The sequence below is a fragment of the Manis javanica genome, chromosome 10 (genome assembly GCF_040802235.1).
Source record: "Manis javanica isolate MJ-LG chromosome 10, MJ_LKY, whole genome shotgun sequence".
Lineage (NCBI taxonomy): Eukaryota > Metazoa > Chordata > Mammalia > Pholidota > Manidae > Manis > Manis javanica.
The window spans coordinates 88,451,158-88,469,235 of NC_133165.1; the positions used below are offsets into that span (position 1 = coordinate 88,451,158).

At 52.5% G+C, this 18,078-nt stretch overlaps 1 protein-coding gene across 2 annotated transcripts; it reads right to left on the reverse strand.

Moving 5' to 3' along the window:
* Positions 1-439: 439 nt before the first annotated feature.
* On the reverse strand, positions 440-4,257 carry PRPH (peripherin). 2 transcript variants are annotated; one of them, XM_017653580.3, is made up of 9 exons: positions 3,370-4,257; positions 2,915-2,975; positions 2,635-2,730; positions 2,074-2,241; positions 1,850-1,975; positions 1,551-1,771; positions 1,398-1,447; positions 1,073-1,152; positions 440-832 (listed from the first exon to the last, which is right to left on the reverse strand). In XM_017653580.3, the coding sequence occupies exons 1-9, from the start codon at positions 3,909-3,911 to the stop codon at positions 764-766; spliced, it is 1,413 nt and encodes a 470-aa protein (XP_017509069.3). In that variant the 5' UTR covers positions 3,912-4,257; the 3' UTR covers positions 440-763. The 2 variants fall into 2 exon arrangements, with proteins under 2 accessions (XP_017509069.3, XP_017509070.3); XM_017653581.3 differs by having other exon boundaries at positions 440-829; positions 3,370-4,220.
* Positions 4,258-18,078: the final 13,821 nt, after the last annotated feature.

An 18,078-nucleotide genomic window follows, 5' to 3' on the forward strand; every position in this document is an offset into this window, starting at 1 on the left:
CAGTGGAGATGGGGAGAACCTGACAGACTTGAAAGAGTTGAGAAGTGGAATTAACTGAAGGAGGGTGGGAGTAAGTGAAGAAAAGATAGGAATGTAATAGGAGGCGAGTTCCAAGGTGGGCAACAGAGGCCCTTGTGGTGGTTTCTTTTGGGATGGGAAACCCAGAAGGAAGGAGGTGAGGAGCTGCTTTGGCTCTGTGGAGTTTGAGGGGCCTATGGGACACCCGGAAGGCACCTGGGCAATCAGGGCTTCAGACTAGAAACAGAAGTTGAGGAGAAATGGACTGAGAAATAGAAAAACCAGAAGGGTGGACGGTGTCATAGATGCCAAGATCATGGAATTCAGAGAAGCAATGGCTAGAAATGGGGAAATTCGACTGAACCTCCTCCCCACAGGCAGCCCCACTTCCACAGACACAAATGCACTGGGGAGGTTTCTCTTTACAACACTTTTATTTGATTCAAAAGTGAAATTCAGACTCTGGCCCACTGCTCTTGGGATCATGGAAGGAGTGACTTGACTTGGGGATCATCAGCCTCTCACAGGGATGGGCACAGGGGAACATATAGGTCATGTCTATAGGGCCAGGAGAGGCCCAGTACTGCTTGGCTGGTTAGGGCTGGGTCACATGCCAGGGATGGAGTGACTGCTGTCATCCCCTAGACACATGCAGAGGGAGGGGAGACTAACTCAGGGCTGGTGTTAGGGTCTGGGCTTGGAGTAGGCCTAGGACAGGGCCAGGGAACTCTGGACCAAAATGGGTTCAGTAGCTGTGAGTAGAAGACTTGTCTAGCTCACTACGCTGCTCCTTCTGGGACTCGGTCACTACCTGCTGGGGCAAGCAAGACACGTGAAAGGCACAAACTACTCAGCCCTACCCTCCTGGGAGCAGCCTTAGGCCCCCTCTCTGGCAGAACCAGCTGAGGCTCCAGTCTATCCATCCATCTTCTCCAGCTCCCTCCCACTCCAAGAGCCACTAACCCACAAAACCCTACGACCATCTGCAGCCAAGCAGGGGCTCAAAAATTAGACGCGAAATGGTGGGGTCCTAGGCTCAAGTGATCCATCTCACCTCTCCATCCCGGGTCTCAATAGTTTTGATGAGAACCATCTTCCGGCTGTGGCTGTCCTGGGTAGGCTCCACCTCAGGCACTGGAAAAGTAGGATGAGGAGCATGAGAGAAGAGGCTTGGAGTTTCTCTCCTTTCAAGCCCTCACTTCCGTTTGGTAGGGTGGGAGGGGCAGGGCCTGCCTGAGGAGTCGGGGTGGGCCGCATAGACCAGGACTCTGTAAGTAGTTCACAGAACTGATCGCTGAGCAGAGCCAGAACAAGAGTCTGGTCAGGACAGAAGTGAACAAGGGGACAGTCAGGTTAGCAGACAGGGGTGGCAGACTCACCAGTCGTCTTTATACTTAAGGAGGCAAAGGAATGGACTGGCACGGAGATCCTGGGGGTGAAGCAGGGGGTCAGCTGCTGTCCAGGTCCACTCCTTCCCTGAACACCCAATCCCGACCACTCCCTGCCCACCCTCCAGCGGCTCCGCCCCGCACCGGCTCTCCTCGCCCTCCAGCAGCTTTCGATAGGTGGCAATCTCGATGTCCAGGGCCATCTTGACGTTGAGGAGCTCCTGGTACTCACGCAGGTGCCGAGCCATCTCCTCCTTTAGCTGCCGTAGCTCCTCCTCCAGCCGCGCGGCGCCCGCCTGGTACCCGCCCGCCTCCAGGGCAAACTGCTCCTCCAGCTCCCGCAGCTGTCTGAGTAGCGCCTCGTTCTGCAGGGCAGGACTGGGTGAGTCAGGAAACAGACTTCGTCGTCCACCCCGGGCCCCGGCGCGCAGCCTCGGACTCACCGTGCCGCGAAGCCCGTCCACCTCGCATGTCAGGCTCTGGATCTGGCGTCGGGACTCGTTCATCTCCTGCTTGGCCTGGCGCAGGGCCTCGTGGTTCCGGTTGGCGGCATCCGACAGGTCCGCGTACTGTGGGGTGGGGGCAGCCGGGAGTGAGAGGACAGGATGCGCCCTCCCCAGGCGCCCCACCCTTCCGGGCCCTCACAAACCCTCTCGGGCGTTCGCACCTTAGACTTGTACCACTCCTCTGCCTCCTGTAGGTTCTTCGCTGCGATGCTTTCGTACTGCGCACGGATGTCCCTCAGAGCCGCCGTCAGCTCAGGCTTCACGGTCGCCTCCACCTCGACCTGCTGCACTTGCTGGCTCTCCACGCTCACCTGCAGGTCTCGGAGCTCCTGCCGCCCAGGGCAACAAGTTGTCAAATTTTCCGCGCAAATCCCACGTGGGTCGAGCAGTTTGCGCACAGAAAAGAGAAGTAACACTTGAATGAACAGAAGGGGGCGCCAGGGAGCACAGCGCCTATAGGACCGCGCAGCATGCTGGCCGGGTCCCAGCCAGAGGCCCGAGTACAGGGTGCAGCTCCGCCGATCACCACCAGGTGGTGCAGGGGTGGGAGTCAAACCACCTGTGGAGGGGGGTTGAGCGTCTGCGTTTACCCTGCGAATCTCACTTCCCTTCCCTAGACCGTTCCTCCGCTCTACTCTCCGGTCTCCTCCAGAGTTTGCCACCCAACTCAGTGAAACCACCCTCAACCTCTGAAGCCTCGCCTGACCCGCAGGTCCACCTACCTCCTCGTGCAGCTTCTTGAGGAACTCAATCTCATCCATCAGAGACTCAATCTTACGCTCTAGCTCCAGGCGGGACAGGGTGGCGTCGTCCACGTCCTTCACGAGGTGGCAGTGGGAATTCAAGAGCAGGGAGGGTCTGCTCAGGCCGAGGAAGGGCCAGGCCCTCCTTGCCGGCTTCTGGAAGCTTCTGATCGCCGCCCCACGCCCACAGATTCCACCCTGGATACGCGGGCCGGCGCAGGGGTGGAGAGATGGAGTTCGATGTGGGGTCCAGGCTCACCTTGCGAAAGAGCACAAGGTTGTGCTCCGCGTCCTCCCGCTTGCGAGTCTCCTCTTCCAACCTGGCAGGAAAAGTAGGCAGAGTCTGAGTTGCCCGGTTCCCACTCAGCCCCCAAACCGCGCCCCGCAGGATCTGGGTTAGAGGCCGCTGCTGCCCTGGACTCTGAGGAGGGGTCATTGAGCTAACCAATGGACTTGCCCCATTCTCTCTCCCGAGCTGGGAGCAGAGATGGGGAGATACACTGGGGAGACATAGTGACTCCCTCTCCTCCCCAGAGACTCAGCAAAGTGGTGGTGGTGGCGGGGTGGGGGGAGTCGGGGCCCGCGGGCGGGCGGGGATGGTCCCTGCACACGCTCAGGATGACAGGGGGAGCCAATCTGTAGGGCGGCTGGTGGGGAAGGGAGGGGACCAACGAGCCGCCTCGAAGGCTGCCGCCCAGCGGGCCCTGCCCCGACCTCTGCTTGAGCGCCGCCAGGTCCTCCGCCAGCCCGTCGCGCTCCACCTGCACCCGGTCGCGCTCGCGGCCCAGTAGCTCTAGCTCCCTCCGCAGCTCACGCAGCTCCTGCTGGCACAGCTGGTCGGCGCGCGCCGGCTCCTGGCCCCGGGCCTGGCTCAGCTCCCCGCGCAAGGCCGCGTTCTGCTGCTCCAGGAAACGCACCTTCTCAATGAAGTTGGCGAAGCGGTCGTTGAGCTCCTGCAGCTCTTGCTTTTCGTTGCTGCGCGTGGCCAGGAACTCCTGGTTGAGGGCCTCAGCCATGGAGAAGTCGAGGCGCTCCGTGGGCAGGCGCAGGAGGGCGCCCGCACCCAACCGGGGGCCGCGGAAGCTGCCCAAGCGCACGGAGGAGCCGGAAGACGCCGAGCCCAGCAGGCGGCTGCTGGAGAAGCGGGAGCTGGACGAGTAGGAGTAGGCCCCAGGGGACAGTGAGGGCGGTGGCCCGAAGGTGCGGCGGTAGGAGGTGGAACTGACGCTGGCCCGGAGACCCGACGGGTGGCTCATGGTGACAGAGGATGGGCAGTCACCGCTGTCAGAGCTGGTCCGGGAGCTGGGAGGGAGCCGAAGACCTCTGCGAGGCAGCTTTATAGCCCTGCGGGCTCAGGGGGGGCACGGACAGCTCCTCCCACTGGCCTGACTGCGGGGCTCTGTGGGGAGGGGGACGCCCCACCCTTGCGGAGCAGCAGGAGGGCCGCACCCTCCCTCCCCGGTTGCGGTGCCCTGCCTACTTATTCCCTCTGTTGCCGGCAGGGAAGGAAGCAGGGATGGCTTCCAACACCGGAGGTCAGCGCCTTCCAGTCAGCATCCAGAGCTGGAGCCTAGGGTGGGTGGGCCTGACGAGAGTTGGGGACCCTGACTGAAAGAGCTGGTAAAAATTGGGACATACAAATAACCGACCATTACGTTGTACACCTGAAACTATGTTATGTCAGTTGCACCTCAATCAATGTGTCAGAGAACACGAGGATTGGACGTTAAAGGGCAGGCAGATTTCTGGTACATGAGTAGGAAGGAGGTAGCCCAGGTGGATGGCGAGTTGGTCTGGCCTAGGCCACGGAGCCTGTGCCTCTGCTTGTACCCTGAAGGCTAGGCTCTGCTTTCACCTGCTGTCAGCTACCCCCTCTGTCACCACACCCAGGGAGAACTGGGGGCAGGAAGGCAGTGGCAGCTGAGGGGGTGGAGAACGGCTGATCTCTCGGTAATCCCCAGGGCCCTGTGGAGGGCTGCTGCCTGGCGCCAGCTCTGCTGCTAATGGACTGGCCTCTTCCCCTCCCCCTCCCCTGGACACTTGGCCAGGGTGGGTGCCTGCTGATGTCTCAGCCTTAAAGACACAGCTCCCAAACCTGGACCTACCCCAGGCCCCAACAGGATGGGCACATCACGGATGGCTGAGTGACTGGGTCCTGCTCTGGTCCCACCTCTCACTCCTCTTTCAGTCCCTGGACCACTGGGAGGGTCTGTGCCCGGCCAGAGGCTGAGCTGAGTGAGCCAGCTGTATGCTGTCTGGCTTTACTGGGTTCTCCCCTCCCCCAACCAACTGCTGCTCAGTTATGGGCCTTACAGGAACCAGAGCAATTCCTGAGGTAGGAAGGGGAGGGGGCTGAGGGGCAGCAGCTGCTGCCAAGGCTGCGATGAACAGGCTGGCAGGAACCAGTTTCCAGTATTGAGGAGTGGCAGATACCCAGGGGTGGGTGGGGCTGGATGGAGAAGTGGGAAAAGAGGTGTCTATCCGCAGTGGTCCAGGGACTGAAAGAGGAGTGAGAAGGCCCCAGAACAGATGCACCGGCCTGTGTGCACAGACAAGATGCATATGCATCACAGCACCCTGTACCTATGTGCACACACATCACACACACACGCACATCCCTCCCTGCCCTCCCCCACCCTGGAGTTAGTGAGAAGGCTGATGTCTGGCCTTTGCATGACTGCAGCTTCCGGAACGCAGGCACAGGGTGCCCAGGAGTGGACAGGCAGCTTGGATGGTCTGCAGGAGCCAGGGTGCTGAGGCCTGTTGGGTTCGCCAGGAGCCATGGGGCTGCCACCAGGGACTCCAGGGCTCTCTAGTAGGTACAGGTCCACCTCAGATTGGCCCTGAGGATAAGAGCTGGGCATCTGGAAAGCAGGTTTGGGATGCCGGGCTGGATCTCTGGCTGAGGGGGTAAGGAGGGAGGCTCCCTGGCCGGCTAGCTCCTCAGCATTGCAGGGCAGAGGAGCCTCCCCTCCTTTGTGTGTCTTCTGAGATGGGCCAACGCCTGTCTGCCTGCTCACATCCCCACCGCCTTCACCTCCTCTCCAGGCCCCTCCTTCCTTCCGGGCCATTAGTCTTTCCCTGAACAGCTGCCAGGTCCTTCTCCTTGATGGGTCTGGTGTGGTTGCCAGGGGAATGGGAAGAGGGAGGATGGGAGAGAGGGGCAGGATGGATAAACCAGGTCCAGTGCCCCTAACTCGTCAGAGTGGAGAATGGTAGGGCTGGGGTAGGGGTCTTGGCAGGTACTGGTGTGCATGTGAGAAGCCTTGGTGCTTTCTGCTTGCAGCTGTGGTCTCTGAACCTCGGCCTGGAGCTCCATTCACCCTATCCTAGGCCCTGCCCTGCCCTGCCTGCTGTCCTCCCAGAGCAAACTGGGAGTCCAAGCTGGCATTGGAGTAGACCAGCTCCAGCCCTGCCTTACATGGAGCTGCTGATAGACCCAGGCCTTTGAGAGTAGAGACCCCTTAGGCTGGGCCCAGAGAGTTCTGGGGGGAGTCCTACCCCTCCGAACTCACCACCCAGATACCTCAGAGGGGAGGGGACCAGGGCCTCCTCAGGAGGGCTCTGGGAGCTTTGGAAGCAGTAAGACCAGGGCCTGAGTGGGGAAACCAGGCCTGCTGTGGAGGCAGAGGGGATTCCTCCCCCTTACTCAGGAAGAGCCAGACCTAGGAGATCTTGAGGCCAGAGAAAAGGTAAGAAAGGGTCATGGTGAAGAGCTGGGCTCTGGCATCCAGCTGCCAAGCTCTCCATCTGACTCCAACACTGTTGCACCAATTTAGTCTCATTACCATGTCCTTTTATGTCCCTCAGTAAAATGGGGATAAATGTAGTTGTTGGTGGATTAAATACTGAGGATACACAAAGTAGTGGCTGAAAATGTAAGCTGGTTTTATTACTACTACTTCGACTATTATTATTATTGATTTCCCAAGTGATACTGTCAGCCCTCCGAGTTCAGTGAGGATCTCGACTTTCTGATTGTCCCCACTAGTGGCGGAAAGCAGTGCTGGACCAAGATGGAAGGAGGCAAATACTTCTTGGTTGATGGGGAAAGGGGAACAAATCCCATCCTTTCTTGGTGTACTAAGACAAGGAAAGGACTCTGGACAGACTGCCAGGGTTCACTCATGGCTCCCCATTTTATTAGCTGTGTGCTTTGGGTCTGGGTGAGTGATTTCACCCCTATTCACCCCATTTTCTTTATCCATATGGTAATGATAAGAATAGTACTTACCTCATAGTGCTGAAGGATTAAATAATTTACAATATGTGAAGCCCTTCGTGGTTGGCACATAATATGTGCTATATACATATTAGCCGTGTTATTATTACCCCTCCTCCTTCTGCTAGTCTGGGCTGCCCTGGTGAAGTCTTGGAGAGAAATGACAGTTGGATGCATCCAGAGATTTGCAAGGAAGTTGACCAGCAAAGTTTAGGTTACTGGCAAGAGTGCTACTGAATGATAGGCCATAGACTCAAATCAAAGCTGGATGAGGAAGGGTGTGTGGGCAAGAAAGGGTGGGAGGCTGGGAGAGTAAAGAGGTCCATTGCTGGGCTCCCAGGCAAGGCCAAGGGACAGTCAGAGCAAAGGAATTGAATGAGGCACTGAGAGGATAGGAGGTTGTTTTCAGAGAGTGGGATGCATGAATTTGTGATTCTGGAGAGGGGTATTTATGGATAACATTTCCAGGGCATTTCTAAGGGAGTGGGCAGCTGAGGCTAAGGTCAAATGGAGGAAGAAGTCATGGGAGAAGAGGTCAGACCACCAGTCTGGGCAGTTACTAGCTGTGTGATCCTGGGCAAGTTACTTGGCCTCTCTGAGCTTCAGTTTCTCATCCGTAAAATAGGGTTGTTGATGCCTTCCTCCCAGGAGTGTTTGAGCTCTTAATGAGGTATTGTGACTAAATCAATTAGCAGTCAAGAGGTTCATAGGAGATGTTCAATACTGTTGATTGCTTTCATCTCTTCCCCCAGGACAGAAAGGAACTGAGACCTAGGAGCAAAGACATAACCCTACTTACTTGTAACTAAGTGTCCACTGGGGTCTCCCTGTCCCTTGAGGCCGAGGACTGGCTTAACCTCCATTCCACGTACTGGGGAAATTCCAATGTCATCCTCAAGATCTCTGCCTTTCTAGTGCTCCCTCATTATGTCCCTAACTCCAACTCTCTGCCAGCCCCTGAACTGGCTTTTATAGCGAATTCTCATGTCTCAGATGTGGAACTCAGCACTGCCCCTTGGTTCCCATGGCCCCCTTTCCCATCACCTAGGCAGGACCCAAAGCTCACAGGGATAAAGCTGCCTGTCTGAGGTTGCACAGCAAGCTAAGGGTGGCTTTCTCTGTAGGAAGGGGCACCCTGGTTGGTCAGGCCCCTCTGGTGTTCTGGGCTCTGGGCCTGCAGGAGCCAAGAGGAGCCTCAGCCAGGAGTCCCGCCCCACATTTCTCAAGGGGACTCTCCCAGGTGGGTAGTCTGTAGGGTCCCCACGGACAGAATGGCTCCAACAGGTTGGAATCCTTTCCTTCCCCATTATCTCCATTGTGGGGCCCCACTCCCAGTTAGGGAGCGCTCTGGGCATCGTTTCCACCTCATCACTTCTCACTGTATCACATAGTAATAGCTAATATTTCCGATGTGGCAAGCATTTTTCATGTGTTACCACTTTTAATACTCACAATAACCCTCTGACATAAGTACCATTACTATTCCCATTTTACAGTTGAAGAAACTGAAGCACGAAGAGGTTAAACAACTTGCCACGGTCACACAGCCAGCAAAGGAGTCATCTGTTTATATGTCTGACTCCCATCCCCGGCCCCCAACCCTCTCAACCCCGACAATATGATCTTTGAGGGCAGTGCTCAGGTCCTATTCGCCGTTGTGTCCGTCGGGTCTAGCATAGGACCTAGGGTCAAACAAATGTTGGTTAAACTGAAGGAAACCCTGAGGCACCTGAAAAAAAATCTCCCATCGTTGTTGGTCTGGAAAATAAAGAGATGTGTTGCTGCCACCTTCTGGTCTCAAGTGGGAATGACATGTCTGCAGCCATAAGATTCATGAACGTTGCAATTTAGGGGATGCTTCAAAACTATTTAAGACCTTTTTAACAGACGAAGAGGATTACTCAAGGATGTGTAACATGTAACAGCAGCACTGGTGTTGAGTTCAGAACGCTGATTGCATTCTTCCATTTGGCTCTAGGAACCCCCTTAACACCACCACCCCAGCCAAAAACCAAGGAAGGAGGGCAACATCCTTGGGGTCCTCTACCATGTCCACAATCTCCAGTCTGGCTCTCACTGTAAAATTGCATCTACTTCTGCCTGCTTAACCTTTCCAACCAGCTACCCCTCAACTGGGGAACAAGAGAGCTGCTTATGGCCATCGGATGCTAAGTGAACCTTCCTTCTCATGGTATGGCCTTGGGGACCTGACAGAGTCACCTGGAGGGCATTCAAAAGCAAATTCCAGTGCCCCACCCAGATCTTCTTGATCTCTAGAATCTGCATTTGAACAAAATTCCTAGATGATTTTTAATGCATGTGAAAATTGAAGTATTCCTGGATTAAGTCTTTTCTTTAAATTGTTCATCATTTCCCCCACTTAATTTTGAAAAATTTCAAGCTCAGAGAAATGTTGAAAGACTGATGCTGTGAACATTAATATACTCTTTTCCTGAATTTACCAACTGTCTATATTTTGATATAATTCCTTTGAAAGTAAGTTTCAAACATCATGATATTTCACCCCAAACGATTTCAGCTTGCACCTCCTAAGAATAAGGACGTTTTCCTATGTAGCTACAGTGTATTAAGCCACTCAAGAAATGTAACATTGACACAATATTATCTAATATATAGCCCATATTTGAATTACCTCAGTTGTTCCAATAATGTCCTTTATAGCTATTCCACCCCCTCAATCTAGGATTCATAGATCAAGAATTGTATCTTGTTGTCACTAGGGCAGCAGAAAGAACCAGAGCATAAGGGTAAGGCTGGGATGAGCTTGGCATGTTTGAGGACCTGGAGAAAGGTTGGCAAGGTTGGAGCAGGGTGGGTGAGGAGGACCGAAGGAAAGGTGGAGTTAGAACAGCGGGAAAGAGTCAGAGCACATAGGGCTTTTTAAATCTGAGTAAATAGTTCATAGCTTATTTTAATGCAATGGAAAGCCATTGGAGGGTTTTAAGCTGGGGAATGACTTGATCTTATTTATGGCTTTAAAAGGTCATTCTGAAGACAATTTCAGAATTGGGACATTCTATACAATGACCCCTAGATCTTGTAAGAAGTCAGTGTCATATATATATATATATATATATATATATATATTTTTGGAGGTCCCACTGGGATATGGTCATATTTTTTTTTAAGGTGGGCATATTAGTCTCCTAGGGATGTCATAAGAAATTACCACTGACTTGGTGGCTTAAAACAACAGAAATGTATTTCTCTCACCATTCTGGAGGCTAAAAGTCCAAAATCAAGATGTTGGCAGAATTATACTTCCAAAGGCTCTAGAAAATCAATCCTTGCCTCTTCTACCTTCTGGTGGCTCTTGGTGTTTGTTGGCTTGTGGCTATATCTCTAATCTCTGCCTTCACGTGGCCTTCTCCTCTTCTGTTTCTATGTCTTCTCCTTCTTATAAAGATAATTGTTACTGGATTTGGAAACCCAGGTAACCTAAGATGATCTCTTAACAATTAACTTGCAAAGACCCTTTTCCTAAATAAGGTCACATTCACAGGTTCTGGGAGGTGGACGTACCTTTCTTGGGGGCCACCATTCAACACACTACAGTGAATTGTTCTAGACAGGAAAGAGACTAAGAGATACAACAACTAAATGCAAAGTAGAAATCTAGATTGGATCCTGGATTTGGAGGGGGGAAAAAGGCTCTTGGAGAAATTTGTGTATTGTATGCTATGGAATGATTATAGCTGTTTTTAGGCATGAAGATGGGAAAGTGACAGTGTAAGGGAATCTCATGTTCTTAGGAGGTGCCTACAGGAACATTTGGCGGGGAAGTGTCACGATGCCTACAGCCTTCCCTGGTGGGTCGGTCCCATCACTTTCTCTGGCTGCCAGGTAAGGGAACCTGGGAAGGAGCAGTTGCAGAGTCAGTCTCACACCACTTATCAGAATAGAACCTGGGTTTCTCATCTTGGTTTCCACTTGGTTCTGCAGGTCTCTTATAGGGACTGTGCCTGGGTGCCTAGTGAGAGTCTGCCCCCACTCCCAGGCAGACGATATGCTCAGCCTTGCCTCTGGGTGTCCCGCGGTTGGGGAGACTTGAGCTGGAATTTCCCTTCCCCTCAGCCCGTGGTCTCCACATGGAGTTGGCCTTGCCCATCACACATGGGTACATGGGGTCTTCTGAACCAACCTCATTTCCTAGCAGCTCTCCCATAGGCTCACTGCTTTTCAGAGTCCATGTTTACAATTGGTTGACCACCCTTGGTCAGGAGGTCCCTGCCTGGTGAGGAGGCAGGACCATCCCATGAGAAAGGACAAGGGAGGTCATGGCAGGGGCCCTCCCTGGGCCAGCACACCCTGCAAGTCTTCCTTTCTGGTCCAATGGTCAATCAGTAGAATCTTCTGCGCCGCGTTGGAGATGACTGGGGTTTGGATGGCTGGACTCCAGGGAGCATGATGGAGAACAACAGAACCTTAGTGAGCATCCCTGGGCTGGGGCAAAGGGGTTTGTGAGGAAGCTGTGGGAGTCCTCTACGTAGGTGGGACTGGTTTATGGAGAACAGGAAAGCGAGGCAGAGGGGTTATATTCAAGATGTCTCATGTTGCAGGGAAAGAGCACCTAACCACAAACTGGTTAGGTGTTCTAACTGGGCCTGGGCCAGTTACTGGGTCTTGCTTTCCTCATTGGTTAAACAAAAGTGTTGAATGAAAGGATCTCTGACATTCTTTGCAGGCAGACAGGTGGGGCTAGGGTAGGGGTAGGGGATAGTCAAGGACTCAGCTAATGAAAGAAGTGTTTATGAGATCATGGTGGGTCTCAGAGTACTTCCCCCCAGGAGCTTTAAGCTCTTCCTTCTCAGGTTGGTGCCCCAAGATCCTCCCTGTGAGAATGAGCAGCAGTCCCTATACAGCAGGGGGGAAGGATGGGGATGGGGAAGGAGGGGCAAGCTGTCTCAGGATAGTGCCAGCGCTGGGACAGACATATGATCTCCTCAGCTGCAGGGTTCATTTTCAGAGTAGGCCACAGTCAGGGAGTCCAAGGAGGGCACTGATTTTCTCCCCAACCCCAACTCCCTGTTTACTGGATTGCCAAAGGAGGTACAGACTTTATGCTGGACCTCCTGGCAGGGGACCCCTTCCCTCCATACAACTTCCATGAGCCCCTCAGCCTGAAACCCCAGAACGTTAGAGCAGGTGGGAAACTGGGGTCACCTGGGACCCCTCCTCCACTTTCCTAATGAAGATGCTGTGGTGGAAGGCAATCAGTGGGCTGTTCTGAGATACAGCCCTGGCTCCTGCCCCCCACTAGGGGAGCCCCCTCCGTACCCAGCTGGGGCTTGAGCACATGCATGCACCTGACAGGAGATGGAACAGGGGCTCCTGCCCATCAGGCCTGTTGCCAGGAGGCTCTTTTCTGCAATCATGGCACTATGCCATCCATCTCACCCCACCTCCTACAGGGAGAGGCCAGGTGACAGCTGAACAGACAAGTTCAAAGAGCCTGATACTCTACCAACTGGGCCCAGCCATTGGGAGCCACTGGAGTCCATGGATCTCCTAGGCATCTAGCGCCACTGTCTGCATCTGCTAGAGATTGTCCCCCTCTAGGTGACTTTTTGCAGCACACTACTGTGTGGTCACCTGGCTGGAGGAAACAGACCTGGGGAAATGGGTGATGAGTGGGGGAGAGAGAGAGAGGAAAGGGAGAAAGAGAGGAAAGCAAATGGGTCAGAAAAGGAGAAAAAGCCTCTCAGGGGAACAACCAGTTGAGTGATGCCTATTCACACTCTGGAGCCCCCAGAATCTGGTCTGGTTCTTGTCCAAGTCACCACACACCACCTCCTTGTCTACAAAGGCAGAAGAGCTGGGCCTGCCCTGGGGTCCGGCTCCTTCTGGCTGGGCTTCCCGGGAGGTCATTCTCTGGGAGCGCACCTCCTTGCCTTTCCACACCACCGCAGATTAGACTTGGGCTCCATTTAAGTTGCATGTAAGGAGAAAGGCAGCACATTTTTTTGAGCCTGCAAATGTTCTCCGTGTGCTTTCAATTTACAATTTAAGTTCAGCCAAGACCCCTGGAGAGACTGGAAGAAGCAGCAGATCAGTTTGGCTGACTGGGAACTGCAAGCAGAGGAAGGCCGAAAACCAAGGGAAGGAAGAAGGGCAAGGGATCGTTGCTCTCCCAGGGCAGTGCCTGGACCAGAAAAGGGGTCATACAAAGTCAAAAGGGTCTTAATATTTTTATATTATTAATTATTTTACTAAAAGTTTCTTTGAACATTGCATAAGACTTTCATATTAGTTAGAATGCTTTTGGTAGGAAGCAATAGAAGACCCAACTCAAAATGTCCTAAACAATAAGGGATTTATAATCTCACATGATAAAAACACCAGAGGCAGAGAAGTTTCAGGGCTGGTTAATTCAGGGACTTAACATCCTATCAAGGACCCAGTTTCTTTTCATGTTTCTGCTGTCACGCTCAGAGTGTTAGCTTTTGTCCTTGTGTATCTCCTCGTGGTCATAAGATGGCCATAGCCATCGTGTGCTCACACAACATCTGAGGATGGTTAGACAGAAAATCTTTTCCTTGCTCCTTCTTAAGAGCCAGGAAATTTTCCAACAATGTCTCCCCAATCTCCAACCAGCAGACATGACCTCACCTCTCATTTCCATATCATATCACATGCTGGCTCCTTAGCTGGAATTACCTTGATCAGTTTAGATTAAGATTCACCCTCGTGGCAGACAGGCCCAGCCTCCCGATGCACATGGGTGCGCAGTACCAGAACAGAACCTGGCTGTGTTGGCAGGTAAAACATCCAGATGGGATGGCTCGGGGGTAGATAAGGCATGGTGGCTGTCACATGTGGTGACCTCTTCTTATATGTGGCATATACTACCTTAAACTAGGGTTGGCCTCTGTGACCTGTCTCTACAGTCCAAGGGAGATATAATAACTTAATATAGTCTCTGTAGTGCCCAGCACAGTGACTCACACCAAAGACGTTCTCCAAAAATAATGAATGAATGAAATTTAAAAACTGAAATGATTGTTATAATAGTATAACTGGACATGATTACCTTTGCCAAGGGCATTTCAATATTAATTTACTGTCAGGCTAGACATCTGTTGAAAGCCAAACGAGATATTTGATAAAAACAGAGTATGTCGGGGGAGAGAAGGGAGACAGCATGAAATTGGATTTATACCCCCACTAGCCCTGGGAGTTAAAACTAATTTGTGAACATAGATAAAACTCTTGTGTAATTAGGAAAGCTTTACCTTCTGTTCTCAATTTTATAAAGAGAGAAAGCAGCCTTTGGGTGGTGAGACAAGTGTTTAAGAGCATTTTTTGTATTATGACTAGAGACAATACATATCTGGTTCTGTAAGGTTCATAACTCGGTATTTCTCTCCTGCTGCAGACTCGCAGGGAGCATCAGAGGAAAAAAACATTTCCTAAGAACCTGCTCAGGGCTGACAAACTCAGAGACACCAGGCTCTTGAAATGAATGGGGTGATGTCAGGCTAATGAGATGTCAGCGAAGGGACTTTCTCCATGGAGCTGAAGTTGGGAACTTTCCCCACCCCAACACACTGGGTCTATTTTCCCTTCACCTTCTGCTGCCTTGTCTCCCAGACAGCCGCCCTAGCACTGGGCCCTGGGAGGCGCTCGCCTGGGTCATCTCCACCAGCTTCACCTGTGGCCTTGGCTGACAGGAGCTGACCATCCTGGCCCCAGTGCCCAGGGAAGCAATGCTCCAGGTCTGCACAGCAGCAAGTGTCCTGTGAGCAGGAGTCCAGGCAGGTGGTAGCAGCGACCCTGCAAGGATACCGTATATCCATGATCTGAGAATTGCTCCCCTGACTTCAGAGGGAGGCCTGGACAAAAAAGTCCCCAATGAAGGAAGCTACAGCCTGGATAACGGAGACCAGCTGGCTTTGCCCCTCTGGATCAACGTGCCACCTGGGCTTGGGAATGGGGCTCCTGCGGGGGTGATCTGATAATCAGTAACATAATCAGATGTCCTTTCTGCCACTGTGGCTCCATCCTGGGCTCCACACAAGTGCTGGCCTCTGTAGGCCTCATGCCCACTGTGGCCAGAGACATGGCTCCTGTCCCCGAGAACTGGGAAGGCTGCCAGGCACAGCCACAACTTCCCCTGGAGCTGCTTGGAGGCATGTACTTTGGAGTCAAGAGTTCTGGAATCAAATTTCAGTTTGGCCACTTGCTCTGTAGCCTTAGGATAGATACTTAATTTCTCTGAGCTGCAACTTCCTCACCTGTGGACAGGGGTATAATAGCATTACCTCACAGGGTGTTATAAAGATAATAAAACATTCTCACCCTGGCAGCCTCCCCTTCCCTCCACAACCCTGCTCAGGGCTGCCACATACCTTCCGGAAGTCAGAGGTCTAAAGACTGGCTCTCTTCAAGCTCGAACCCACCTGGTCACCTCTGGCCTGACAGTGGGCTGTTTGACAGATTCCCTGTGGAACAAAGGCATTTGCTAGCTGCTCCCAAACACTTAGGGTGACATGTAGCACTGGCCCCTCACGGCTATTTTCTCCAGCTCAAAGCAACTATGCATTCACCCACTAGCCCTTGGTGGCCAGCAGCCTCCTTGGGGTGGAAGATTTCTTCTCCAGTCAGGTCAGGCGAGGGAAGCCTGGGCCCTCTGTCTGCACAGCCAGAATCTGGGGCCCCAGCCAATGTCAGACCCTACATCCTCTTAGGTTTTCTCCATTTATCCCCATCCAGCCTCAGCAGCGGCTGCAGTTCTGAGGCCAGACTTTTCATTTGTGCTCAAGGGCACATCAGCTGATTGTCATCCACAAAGCAGTGACCTAGACCTTGGGGTATATTTCTTCTGGCAGCAGACTAACTTCTATTCTCTCTCTCACAAACACAGGTGGAGAAAAATCACCATTACAAGGACAGATCCCTCCCAAACCACTGGCACTTTGCTCTTCCAATTCCCCAGACTCTGTTCTACTGGAATATTTTTTCTCAGCTAAACTTTGCTCTCACCTTCTTTCACCTCCACACTGTTGCAGCTGCTTAAAAGGTTTCCAACCTTTTTCACATCTTGGCACATATAGAAAATAATGTATCTGTACAGCTTACTGAGGTAATTGGGTGAGGGATGCTCCTAACCAAGGGTGACTGGCCTGGGGGCTTTATGCCCTCCAGGTTTTAGCCAGGCTGTTTGAAGGCTGAGGGGTTATACCTGGGAACTGCTGAATCCCATTCTCAGGGCTCCAAGCTTGCAAAACACTGGCTCAGAGAATGGACTTCTCAGAGTCACGGGATATCATGCTCAACTGAAGCTGGATTTATCTGTTGCTTCTCACATGGGAACATCCAATTTCCTCCAGTACTTGCACTGTGGCAATCAGCGGATGTCCTAGGTTGGGAGCCCCTCTGGTGGCTGGGCTGGCTCCATGAAAGCCATCCTCCTCCATTTTCATCCCAGACCTCGCATGCTCAGGCGCAGGAGGAACCAGGACCATCTATCTGGTAAGTAGCAATAGCTGGCTTTATATACTAAGGATGGGACTGGGTTGGACCTTGCCCTGAAGGGTAATGACCATGTTTCAGCTCCAAGCAAGTTCACTATGTATTCAATGTGACCAAAGAAATTGACAGCAAAACGTTCTTGGGGTGAAAGGATTATACCCAACTTTATTTCCAGGTGGCAGGTCAGTCACTAAAATCCTGTTCACTCAGAGCGAGTCTGCATGCAGCAAGTTGGTCTCTGCCTCTGGGCCCCTCTGTCTGCACAGCTGTCCTCTGGGTCCCTCTGCCCACACAGCCGTCCCCTGGGCCTCTGTTCTCGGCACTGCCACCACTCCAGCCTCTGCTCTGCTCTCCTGCAGCCTTGCAGCTGTGCCACCGTGTCACGCCCAGAGCACTGGATGGAGCTCTTTATATCAACAGCAATGTATCGCTGTGAGCTAGTCAACCAGGGTCAGGTGAGAATCCTGGCCACAGGAACTCTCATTTTATCCACACCATGGTTGCTCTCATGATTGAAAACCCTCCTGGGGCACAAAGATGAAGCATCCCAGGATGCAGCACCACTGTGCTCCAGGATAGAACGTGCACTTTTTAGATCCTCTCCTCAGATTAAGGGGGCGGAGGCGAGCCATGGAGAAGGGGCAAAACACCAGGGGGAAAGAGAGGTGGCAACTGAGAGCACCATCAGAACAAGGTGTCATGGAACAAAGGTGGACCCACCTGCAGCTCCAGCCCCATCTCGTGCCACTGGTTTGGCATTCCTATTCAGGCCAGCACCCCAGTGCCGAAGCTGGCTTCTCCCATCTGCATAGGCCTGGCCCTCTGGGCATCCTTGTTCTTTTCCATTGTTTGTTTCGACCTCACAGGCCACACCACAGGTTCCTGAACACCAATCACCAAGCCACCCACATTCATGCCTCAGAACATGCTTCCAACAGGTGCTCGGAAAGAGTGCCCAATTAAGGAACTCTCCCCTCTCCAGTCTTTCCTACACACACAGCTGGTTTTCCTTATTCCCCTATTTCAAATACTTCCCATGACATATATTCAAATATCAACACCATAACCTGTGACTTAGTACAATCTTGCCTTTGAGGCTTTGGCTAATATGAAATAAATAGGCACAAGCCCACCCCTTCCCATTTGGCTCTAGTATTTTATTAAAAGAGAGCGAGCTGTCAGTTTTATGTAGCTGGTTTCTTTCACCTAAGTCTTGGATTCTTGTTACAGATACTGTGAAATAATTTTTTATTAAACATAAATCCATTAAAAAAAATACTGCCAGCAAGTTTTGTCTGGCAGGATGGCAGGTTCCTTGAATTTTGGGTCCACCAATCACTAGCTATGGTACCTAACTTCAGGTGTGGTCACAGCACACCAACAGGGGGGGAAGACAAAAAAAGCTGTATCTGGCCCTCCATCTCACACCTAGATTCAGATCTGCATTTTACTATCTATAGGTCACTCACATTCATACTTAAGTTTGAGGAGCACTGGCCCCATCTTTGAGCCTCTAGACTCACTTGCAAGATGATTTCACTCCATCGACTCAGGCCTAAGGAACATGGACCAACCACTTATACATGCACATAAGCCACAGTAAATGCTGATCAAATGATCGGCAGATCCTTTGCCAGCCCCCTCCATCCCCAAATGGCCTTGAGTAAGTGGAGCAAGTGTTCACTATGATATAGGAGCCAGCTTGACAC